Here is a 12,302-nt window from a genome sequence, read left to right on the forward strand (position 1 = left end):
TTCTTCCTCAAACTACATCTATCTGTGACCTTTTCCTCTACAGATTCCCTGGGTTTTTCCATGTTCTTTAGCTTTCCTGTTGATTTTTATATGGTACGACGAGCAAGGATCAATTTAATCTTACTGGTACATCTGAAGTAAAAATCAGTTCTGCACTCTTTACTACAGTGATGCTCAGATCTATCTATGGATTGGGAGAGGGTATCAACCTTCCTTCATATCTGTCTTTAAAAGAACACTGTTTCTTACAGTGCTTTTAAAAATGCTTTTCATACTGCTTATAATAATGCCTTACATGAAATCAGTTCTGTGGTGTGTTTATATACTGAATTTGCTTTCATTCAATGCATACACAAATTGATTTGCTATGGTAAGGATGCTTGAGTGTGTGCTTGCTGATTTAATTAAGAAAAAAGCCCTTTTATCAGGTATCCTATGAAGCTAGCATAAAGAACCAGGGGGTTGCATAATTACCTATGTGTTCTTTATCAATACAATGTTTTATGTATGTACTGAGTTTGAAGCTTGGCAGTATTTTTAAACTTAGCTTGTCAGAATCAAGGAAAATATTTTTTGCTTAAAAAGAAAAAAGCTAAGGTAAGTTTAACACATAGTGTGTGTTTATAAATGACTGGAGTAAATTCTCTAAGGCTGCTTTGAGCTCTACCAGTCTGTGCAATGGACAGCATTATCCAGTCTGTGGTCTTTAGCAGGGAAGTTAGAGGAATAGGCATTGCTCCCTATATGTACACTTGCTCTCTGTAGAAAGTTTAATGAAAACTTTCCTGAAATCTGTAAGCTATATAGGTTTACCCTACCTGTTACCTTGCTCTTGCTCTTCTCACAGAAGTCTTGCTCACCTGCTAATGTGCTTTAGCTTCATAGAAGCTAAATTGAGGACAGGGAAGTGGCTTGCTTCTCCCCCCCCCCCCCCCCCCCGAACAGTAGAACTTCTAAATCAGTTTTTCTTCTCTTCCTGCTCCTCTGTCTGTGGAGGGTGCCCGTGCTCCAGATCTTTTTCCATGGTTTTGTTAGTCTTGAGTTTGTAAATTATTTACAGTTGAATGAAACAATTTGGTAAATAAACTACTTGTAAAAATAAATAATGCACAATCCTACTGATGATATTTACAAACGGTGTAGTTATAGATTATGCCATAGCTGATTACGTAGAAACTTTCTTGCCTGTACAAAATATCATGCTCCAATCAGTGCCATAGAACTGCGTGGAGGTTTGTAGACTGTCAGCTGTTAACTGAATTTGTCTTTTAGTGCAACTAGGCCATACACAATTAGAAGAAATATAGGGAATTTCAGACGACTGCCTTTCTCCATATGTGTTTTTTCTGTTTGTTTGGTTTTTTTAAGAGAGATAAAACATCTTTAGGTTTTATAGGGAGTCCTAAATATGGTCCTAATATTGTCATTAAATACTGAGGGCCTGCAATTGAGATCTGTGGTAATATTTTACTAGAATCTTTCTAAAACAGGAGACAGTTTGGTGATGCTTTTTCTTAAATGTTTTGAGTGTTAATGAAGAATGAATTGCCTTAGAATTCCATATTGCTAGGTGAAGTTAGAGAGGAAAGAAAATGCAAGTTGGAGAGAGGGAAAACCACAAGGTAACAGTGTGAGCTTGCATTGTTTGGTTTTTTTCTTGTCATTGTTCTTGGTGTTTTTTTTCTTTTAAGACCTAATTTTTGGAAGAGAGTCTTTCATTACAGAAGCTAAAATATTAATTATTTAGATAATATTTGTATGTATGACCTGTGTACAAGCCCAACACTTGTGTACATCAATAAAGATCTTCTGCAAAACAAAGGGCCTCTCAGTACTGAAAGAAGATCTTGAAGAGAGTGAAACAAGGCTTCTGGAATTTTTTAAAATAAAAATATGCAGAAAAATTTAACTGAAAGTTACTGAGGGAGGAGATAAGCAACGTATCTTTGTGGCTTGTAACACAACTGTGATGCTTTTAGGAACTGACTTGAGGAAAAAAAATATTTTGATAATTATATAAAAATACAGAGTTAGATATAAATAATGTAATGTATTCTTCTTTTGTGCTCTGTTTTCTCAGTTATATTTAGGCTTTTAAAAGATTTGACCTGCTGTTGTAATTTTCAGATCTTAGACCTCTTGAGTTTAGTTGGAGGCTGTGGGAGAAATGTTTTTTTGAGTACTCAAATGCTCATGAGATTTTCTGCTAACCCAGAGAAGGCATTTTACAGAGTGGCTAGAAGATATCTCTGTAGAACAAAAAACTGAAAAGTGTTGTCACTCTGGATTTTTTTTTCCTGTTAGTAATGGCTTCCCTTTGCTTTTAAAAAAAGCCCCAAAACAACATACTTTTCTGAAAATTAGACCTTGGTCATTTTCTTTAGTTGTCAGTTGAGTCTGTTTTGTTTCTAGGCATGCCACTATTATATGAAGGTCTTAATTCTGCTAGTCTTTTAATTTGGTTCTCCTGTTTTGATGTTTTTGTGATTTCCTTCGTATGTGTACTTTTCCCATGTATTACAAAAGTAGAAGAAAGTGTGGACACGACACAGCTGTTTTTAATATTTTGATGAAAATGCCTGTGCCTTTCATATGCTGATGAAAATAGACCCAAAAGCAATAAGCCTGATGCATCAGACCTGCTGTTAGAAACTAACAGCATAGCAAATACAATTGCTCTTCTCACATACGTAGTATTTCCAAGTATCCTGCAAAATAATAGGTCATGGCACCAAATTGTAAGGCTGTTGGATGTGAGTGCATTTCCAGTTAAAGCACGGTCAGCAAAGGTTGGGTGCAGCAAAAATAAAATCTGTGACCCATTATTTTCTTGTACACATCCCATATGCAAAGCTTCCATTTCAAGTTTTGTAATTCTGGAGAGCTATTTCTCATTTGACTTCAGATTTAGCTCTGGTTGGCAAAAAACTACATTGTGGTGCTCTCCTACTCAATAGAGCTATTCCTTGTAGTTCTATCTATTTATAGTGATGAGTTTATTTTCTGCTTTGTTTTTTTTCATTGCTGTGGACTGCTTATGCACCTTCATTTTAAAAATGCAATGGCAATCGTCTGTGTATTCTGTCCAGTGTTAGGAGAAAGAAATTAAACCCAGGACATCTTTCCTTCCACATCACTGACCTATAGAATAAGCCTTTTTGTCCAGCAGGGAAACGCTAGTTGTCTTCTGTGCAATGATACAGCTCAATGGGGCTGGGTGCTGGCTTTTCTTGCACGAAGGCATTGATACCTCACTCCCCAAAGACAGTTGAGTGCAGTGGACTATGCAGGACAGCGAGCCCATGTTTCCACATATCACTCGAGCACCTGAGGATCATGTTTTGGGTTTAGTCATTTAAATTCTACAGAAGATACCCTTGGGGGTTTTTGTTGATGGTGGTGGGTTTTTTCCCATCTACAGGGACAATGAGTGGCACAGAAATTGCTTGGTGAGGGCACTGCTTGGTCTGTGAAACTTTCACTGTGGTGCTGATGGGAGGATAGGGAAGAACCCAGTCTGCCTCTAATTCTGGCAGGGGTTTGCTGGAGTGGGAGTTAAAGAAGCAACTTTGTGTACTTGTGAACACGGTATATTTGCTTTACAGTTATTGAGACATAATAAATTCATAACCCATTCTCTTGACCCCTACCATCAATACCACTGTTATTTTTCTCAGGCTTGACATGCTTGAACTAGTTATTCATAGCTATTAGCTAATAGCATATCTATTATGGTTGATTCCAGACTTGCCTCTTCCGTTAAATAAGCCTGTGTTTGTTCTTTTCTTGCAAGTTTTATTCTTAATATTTAATTTGTTCTTCATTTCAAAGGTTTTGAAGAAAAAACACTTAAAAGATGTGCATCTCCAACAAGTGTCTGTAAGAAGGTTTGCATCGTTCAAACTCTTTTCAATAGAAAACCAGAATACAGAAGAGGAAACTGCGACCTGGGTTCAGTACAAAAGCATCTTTTATCCTGAATACAGTGTGTCCTTAAGGTAACTATCATTTAAGTTTTAAGTACTTCCTAAGATCTTGTATGGGCCTCAAATATAAAACTCATTAGCCATTCTTCCAGTGTTTTGTGTAACTAGGGCATAGTTTACAAATAAACTGTTAGATGTTATTTTTAGTTGTTTGTTACAGTAAGCAGCTTGTCTGCATTTTTTTTTTTTTTGGTACATTTCACATTGCCATTTTTACATTGCCACAGCTTGAATGAAAATACTGATGACTGTGCCTATAACAGAATGCAAATATGAGCATTTATTACGTATTTCTAATAACTTTCTGTTTTGACATCCTTGTGATATAAATAGGATGTAAAAAAACCTGAACACATTTACTTGTAATCTTAATAAAAATTTTAATGACATGATGTTATTCATAAAGTTCTAAAAGCTTTTTGGTAGTGATCTATATTTTATTCAATTTTCTTCTTAATAGTTCATGTAAAACTCAATGACAATTTGTAACCAATTTGCAAAACAAAAGAATAAAAAAATTCCTTTTACTATAGAAATGATTTATACCTAATGAAGAAATCTGTTTTATAATAGAGCAGGTAAAACAAATAAAGATATCTGTATTAAAAAGCAACAAAACACAAAACAAAAAAACCCCCCAAAACCCCCCCCCCAAAATCCCCCAAAAATCCTGTGAAAGAGTGTAATGAATTCTCAGTAGCTTTAGCAAAACAGAAAAGTTTATAGCTCCCATTCATTACTATGTGGTTTTTTTTTTCTTTTCTCCTGCTTTGGTCTCCTTTTCCTTGTTCAGTTTTGTACATATCTATAACTTGGTTTTGCCTCAACAGGTATTATTGCAACAGTAACTTAAGCATCCCTGAATCAATACTTGTTTTGCAGCCTCTAATTAGCCCTGCTGAGGGTGTAGGATTTTGCGTTCTGTGCACAGTAGAGAATATTCTGGAGAGCCTGAGTCATCAAAATTTTAAAGTGCATTTTTATTGAACTGGAACCTTTAAATTAAAGTCAATCTTAGAAACTAAGATCTAACACAAACAAGTGACCATCATTAACTGTGACATTTTTGCAAGATTATAAAACAAAACAACAAAAAGAAAACAAACAAACAAACAAAAACGCAACCCCACAACACTACATGCAGGTTGCCTTAAATTTGCAGCTGGGTGAAAAGTCAAATACAAAATTGTTTAGAGCTTGATAAAACCTTAATTTTCCATTTTCCAAGCTTATACTTATTGATGCTAAAAGGCTTCAAAAGGAAACTTTTCCATTTGAAAATGCTGCCTATTTGTAATAGAAGGTAGGTACAGTGTTTTTTGTGCATATGGACTTTTCAATGAACTTCTGGGGAATGCCACAGATTCATCCAGATGCTCACAGTCTACCTAATCTCTTTGTGCAGTGTCTTGTTCCCTGGTTTTAGGCCTTCAGAGGCACATTGGTAATGGGAAATGTAAGACGTTTAGGTAGAATTTAGGCTAAGCCAGTCTGCAATCCTGTACGCTGCAGTCCTGAATGTCTTCATTCAGTCTCCTCAGTTCACTGCCATGGTTTGCAACACTCGGCGTCACTTACTTGATTTACTAGTTACACGAGTTTTAAGGTAGGAGGCGAGCTAAGGTTCACCTGTGCCTGCAGTACAAAAGCCAAGGGAAAGTCAGGCTGATCTTCCTCTGACATTTGATCTTTGTGTACTTCTGTTTCCATCACTTTCCATGTCATCATTTTATTTGGCATTTTTATTTGGCTAATAGTAGCTTCACTGATAATAGGACACAGCTCAAACTGTAGACTGCGAACAAGCATGTTTGTTCATGCATGATTTTATTATTGGTGATCATTATATAGTATTCTAAGTGTGAGGATTTTGTTTTAACCTTTTATGTTCCTCTGAGCTTGGCCAATGGAAATGTACAGTTCCTGTGCTGGAGCAGGCTCACATTGGGTTTCAAAAACTGTATGTTGAGGAGAATAGGGAGATTGTCTCCTGGTGGGGATTTTTATTTTTGGTTTTTTTCCCTGTAATTTATTCCGTTCTAGAAGATACTCGGTGATCTATAAAAGCGGTAATCACTGGTTGTTTTAGGAATAATGGTCAGAACTTACTTACACTTCTATATTAAAATGTTTTCTCTCTATATTGAAGTAGTGGCAATAGATAGTATATACTTATTTTTTCAAAATATTGCAGGATGGTGAAGAAGGGAAGAAGAAAATACTCGCTGTACATTTTGCCAGGGACAAAGTATAAACTCTGCAAAAAAAATCTGCTTTACCTTAAGTCTGTATTAAATAAAGTTTTTCTCTGTTTTTGCAGAAGCAGTAATTTAGGAGGGTAAACATAACAGTTTAACATACATAATAGAGCAACAGTTCTCCTTGCTGAAACTTGCATGTCTAGAAGATGAGAAATCTTGGAGTAGTTGTTCCTGGATCTTTGAGAACTGATGATGTCTTGGAAACTTAAGGATCCTCTGTATGTTTGACAGTCTTCCCTTCATTTTTCTCCTCCCATTGGCAAAATATTAATTATCATCATTTTCATCAATAGAAACAATTTTAACAAGATAACAAGAGTATATTATTAGCATGTTATTAACAATAGCATCAGTCAGGTAAACTCAGAACAATGTGCTTGAGTAGGAGAGCCTTTTTATGTGTCTTTTTGTCAGGAAAAATGTTGCTATGGCCCCTCTAAAATCTGGACAAAAGTGCTTTTGAATTTTCATCTACATATGTCTTCCTTATGCATTAACATCTTCTTGGGAAAGCTCATTACATATGTTGGATGTTAAAAGGGTTGTCAGCTAACATCTTGACAAGACTAAATACTTAAGAAAGTTCATAAGGTTGTTAGTGGCTTTTGGCAAAGAGTATAAAGGTCAACCTATATCAGTTCAAGGGCTATCAAGACTGATCAAATTGTATATTCAGATATGCTATGACCTAGCTGGAATTACTGCTCTAGAGAGACTTGGGGACCAGTTTGTTAGGCAAGTAGAAGCTTCAGTAGGAGCTACCAGTGTTGTGCATGCTTTTCTGAACTTCTCAATGCAGCTTGTTTTAATAAGTTGCTTTTTTTCTAACCAAAATCAGGTTGGATTCACATTTGGGAAAGAAGAGCTTATGCCATGTTTTTTTGTCACTAGTTTATTTTAGAATCACTCTTAATAACAAATCTTCCAAAGCAGGAAGCCAGAAGCACCAATATAAGGCAATTTTTGCTTAAAAACTTTAAGCTGGATTTACGTGTCATTTTGACTAGATCCTTGAGGTGACAACATCATTGACTCATTTAAAAAATGCCCATAACTCTTCTGGTTAAACAGTGCTCTCTAGTGTGCTTAATGAAATGTAGATTCACAATACATGGTGGATGGTGGTCTCTTGAAGTTTGTATAGGTACTAAGGTGCTTCATGGTAGCTCTGAGCTATGGAAATGAGTGTCTGATGAGTGTGATTTTTGTTAGCAGTGAAAGATGTGTCAGAAAGAAATTTCTTGTGTTATAACCCAGAATCTCATTTGATTAGTCTAGTCTCATTTGGATTTGTACCGTATTTGATGCTCCTACACACTACATCCTTGTCTTCATGATATGAATTGGGTGGCTACATATATGATACTGCTCTCTAGTGTTGTTTGCAATTAATGTTAGTTAAAAAGTAAATCCCTAAACTGACAGGAAGTCAGCCTGGGAATCGGGCTGAATGTTTATGGTAACCTAACTTGGAGAACGTAGACATATTCAGTCCAAGTGGGAATCTTGCTGCAGTTTTCACATTCAGATTTGGATACAGTAAACTGAATAATCCAGTCTGCAGATGAAAAATATAAACCTCATTTTGAGTGAAATTTCTTGCAAGCTTGCAGTGGAAAAAAATATCTTTCATTACAGATATTATCTGGCCGCCTGGGTCTTTTCTCCATTAAAAAGATGTTTTTATTCATAAAACTATCATGTTTATTCGTTAGCTTTGTTCAAGTTCTTTTTAACTTTGGGGTATTTCACTTTGCTGTTAAAAATTATGCATGTGCTAAATATGTGTTTTCTTGGTGATAGGAAGCTATAGAGTAAGTAGAGACATTTTAAAATGTTTATTTAATATTGCATTTTTAAATCCTTCTATTCTTAGGACTATGGTTTTAAATTTGAATTTTGTATGAATAGTTCTAGCAATGAAGTGATTATAGCTCATAAAGATGCAGTGTCTCACTGTGGAGACGGTGTCTGTCTTTTATTAGAGTTAAAAAAGGAGCAATCAATATCTTCAAATTTTTTATTTCAGGATATGGATTTACTTTAAAATTGTAGGCTCATTTTAAGCAATTAGAGAAGAAATAAGTTATTTCTGTGGTAAAATATTTTCCATTGATCAGTCATTTGGTGTTTCAAATACTGAAATGCAGAACTGAAAGGAACGTTGTTAGCAGCTTACGTGAAGGGTTAAAGGTTTGTAAAGAGTGTTAAGTGTTCTTTGCAAGGTGTCATGCCTTTATTCTGAATATGAATGAACCTTTAGATAAAAATATGAAAGAAATTATTAGATGATTCTAGACCTTCGGTTTAGAAATGAGAGGCATGTTATTTGTCTGTGGCAAGTGCTGTGTTAGAAGATAGTTTAGGAGAGAATTCCATCAGCTATTCCTATAGGATGTTTCTGCTACTAACATTTTGAAGTTTTAATGAATTTTTATTTTAAGGATAGACATAAAAAAATGAAGGGAAGCAGATTTCAAGGAATATTGCCTACTCCTTATGGACAATTTATGCAGATACGATAAACTTGCCTTCTTCTACTTACTGCATGCTAAGAAACAACATGTGGATTTAGCAGCATAAAGGCTTGGCCACAGAAGGAGGAAATTGAGGAAAGAGATAAAAAGTGATTTGGTAGCATACTACTTTCATTCACTGATGAAACTAAGACTGTTCCATCCTATTGCCCAAGATGTGGGTATTTGGAAAAAGAATCTGTAGTCAAAGAAGCCATTGTTTTGGTTTCTTACCATATTAAGCAGAGATCTTGAACTGGAGCGAGAGAGGAGCTATCTTGGTTTGCTATATTCTGGCCCAGAAAAAAAACAAAGTTTGCAGATAACTCTGAGATTCTTACCGAGCCACAATGACAATTGGTGGTGACACTCACCAAGCGTTTTTGTAAAGTACCCTTAGCAGTAACTTTTTCACCCTTATTCTGTCTTTCATTTTCCACAAATATGGTAGTTCTATTTTGTATCCAGGTTAATAATGTATGGTGATGTGTTGTGGTTTTTATTCTTTTGAGTATTATATGGAAATGTACTCTATCTTAGTTTTTGTAGTTTTTTAAGGTTTATATATGTATTTAGTTATTTGTATTATTTTTCCTCATTCAGATAAAGAATAATATAAAAGAAGAAAAGGAACATTATGGTTGATGAAAAGCATACATTAATAGGGAGCTACTGAGGGATTATTTTTATTCTACTGTCTACAGCTGTTTGTAAATATATGTAAAAGTCTGCCACTTGTGTTGCCTGAATTGGAAAGGAAGGAACATTAATATATTTTAAAGATACCTCTCTGTCTCTCTTTCTCTGACTCTATTTATACATCCAAATTTGATTTATTTGTAGTCCAGAGTAAGGAATTTTGCTTTGCTTCGTATCAGAAGAAAAGTGAGTTAAATTAGTTTATCATTCATAGATTTGTCTTCTATAACTTACTGCCTCAGCCATAGAAATTTTTGAACATTATACCTTGAAGACTTATAAGAACACTGTGGATCAGATTAACCCTGCTGGCCTGAAATTCACTTTCTCCATGATGCTTACCTATACTTGTTTGAAGTACTTTGTTGATCTCAGCAACTTTGAAGTTCTTTGAACTGTACAATATTCATGACATATTCCAAAGCACTAAATACTAATGTTCTTCTGTATTTTGAGATGCCTGTGGAAATTTATGAGAATTTTGGGCTTGGGATTTAACCGCAAGCTTCTGTGATTCCTTTCCTTGACTTTCATAATTCAGTGCACGACACTTACAGACTCTTTATGGGCGGTTTTTAAGACATGCTGTGGAAAGCTGTGATCATGACAGGCGTTCACAGGGCCAAGATGTGATGTGTATTGGCAGTTTTCTCTGGGCTTGGAAATGGAGGAGCAGCTGATGGGATGGGACAGTGAAGCAGCAGCTGTTACAGAGCAGTGGATCCCAAACTAGAAGCTGTGCTTTTTAGGTGCAAGACTGAGTAGCGTGATATTTGTGGCAGAATTTGGGGTTAGAGAATACCCGTATTTACAGGTGCATGTAACTTTCAGTCTGCAAGTCAGATCCGTGATGGAAAAGAGTTGGGAAGTAGCTGGTGCAGAGGTTGTCTGCAGGCTCTACAAATACAGTCCTCCAAATGGAGAAACCTGTGGCTATTGCTGTTTGGAAGTGTGTCTCGCTGACCTCTGCCTTTCACAAGTAGATCAGCTGTTGGCACGTTGCTTTCCTCGCTCTAAAACTTGTCTGAAATAGGAGTTATGCTCAATTCTTCACTGTTTGGGTTCCCTAACCGTTGAGTGGTTACCAGTGGAATTTAAGTGCAGCTTCTTTAGCTTGGTGTAGGGAGAAAAAGCTTTATCAGCAGGAAGGGGTATTTTCCTATCATGCTAATTGACTTCGAAGGTTCATTGTTACTAATGTGGAGTAGTGTTAAAATAGTCCATAATGGTAATATAGTTAAGACCTGAGATGTGGTTTTTTGAGTAAATGAGAGCGGTTTTGCTATCCAGATCACTGTTGAGATAATGGCTACTCCTCTCATTCTAGGAGATTGAGCGCTCTCCCTGCTTTTGTTCAGTGAAGGTTTCCTAAGCTGATCAGACTAAAGAAAGCAGCTGTTAAACCCTGTCCTGTTTCAGGATGAGTGTGGAGTGGCCATCTGGAAGAATGAGGAGAAGGGGGAGGTCCCTCGCAGCAAAGCTGGATGCTTCTCATCATTAAATTATGGCTCACTTATGTGCTTGCCATGAGCGATATTTGTGAAAGCAAAAAAGAGATTGCTGAGACAGAGAGTTAGAGACTTTGAATGTTGCAGGCAGCCAGAAAAGGGTGCCTATGCAAAATGCCTCTGCTGGCCAGGAGAGCAAACATTGGGGTGTGTTGTGTTTGTACTTGGACACCACAAGCTTTTGGCCACTGGATAATACATGGAAGAATATGTTTGAAATTTGTGTGTGGTGATTTTAATTATGGAAAGAATGTTTTGTAATCAGAGGAAGAACTGATCCTTAATGAAAACGGGGAGTACCAAAAATAATAATGTAGATTAAGAACATTCATTGATTTAAATAAAACATCACCAAAATTTTAGGACAACATCAAAAACAATAGGTGTGTGGCATGCATCTGTTGTGGAATCTTAGCTTATTCTTCAGGCTGAGGTACTCGGAGCTGTCCGCTTCTCATCTCCAATTATAAACCATTATTTTGGAAACAGCCTGAAATTTGGTTTGGTGATAATTTTAAGGCCAGTGCTATGGCTGTATCAATTCTCTTTTTTGCCTTTGTCTACCTTTTGATCCTGAAGTCTATAAATAATTGTATTCTTTTCTAGACCAGGGCACACCACGTACTTCTGTTTTTCTTTCTTCATAGCATTCTGTTGAACTACAAGTACTGGATTGCTAAATTGTTCATCCTCATCTTTGTTTGCTTCACTTCGGGATTTGCGTGATAAATCTCCTTTATATATGGACTACGTATATAAAGAAATTGAGGAGAGAAAAAAACCCAAACCAAAACATGTTATCCCAGGACTAATCTACATGCCAACAAAGATGAAAATGTTTCTTTATTGTCTCAGCATCTCCCCCCACCCCCATCGTACATTCATTTAGAAGAGGAGACATTCACAGCTGTCTGAGACACGAACTGTGTCAGACATAGGCACAGTTATGGAGTTTGTTGGGTGCTAAGGAGTCAGCAGGGGACAGTAAAGGGCAGCTCTGTGGTTGGCAGAACTACCGATCCTGTCCACTTTATTGTCACTTCCTTTGAATTAACTCTGTTGCATCGGTTGTCCAATCTGATTGAAAACAAACTTGCCAAAAAAAGAAGAAAAAGTGCGTTTTAAGTCCACGTGATCCATCAGAATTCTTGTGGACTTCCACTGCAGCTAAGGGATGTATTTTTGGGGTTTTTTTTATGTAGCTGGGAGAAGAGCTGTAACATCCAGTTGAATCTTTTGTAACATCTTTCATGTATTTTGTTGCTCCTGTTTATGAGCTCATTTTAGTTTGTTGACTTGATTTCCATTTGATTTTCCTTGTTTTTTTAAGAA

At 36.3% G+C, this 12,302-nt stretch overlaps 1 protein-coding gene across 1 annotated transcript in view; it reads left to right on the forward strand.

Annotated features, from left to right (window-relative positions):
• CAMKMT (calmodulin-lysine N-methyltransferase) overlaps positions 1-12,302 on the forward strand; it is a 223,100-nt gene that overhangs the window by 1,534 nt on the left and 209,264 nt on the right. The window contains exon 2 of the mRNA XM_087774847.1: positions 3,832-3,998. Within this exon, the coding sequence (XP_087630973.1) occupies positions 3,832-3,998 (167 nt within the window). The remainder of the gene's footprint in view (positions 1-3,831; positions 3,999-12,302) is intronic.

This window comes from Nipponia nippon, unplaced genomic scaffold (assembly GCF_047370975.1).
Source record: "Nipponia nippon isolate SJK-2023a ecotype South Korea unplaced genomic scaffold, ASM4737097v1 scaffold_4, whole genome shotgun sequence".
NCBI classification, from domain to species: Eukaryota; Metazoa; Chordata; class Aves; order Pelecaniformes; family Threskiornithidae; genus Nipponia; species Nipponia nippon.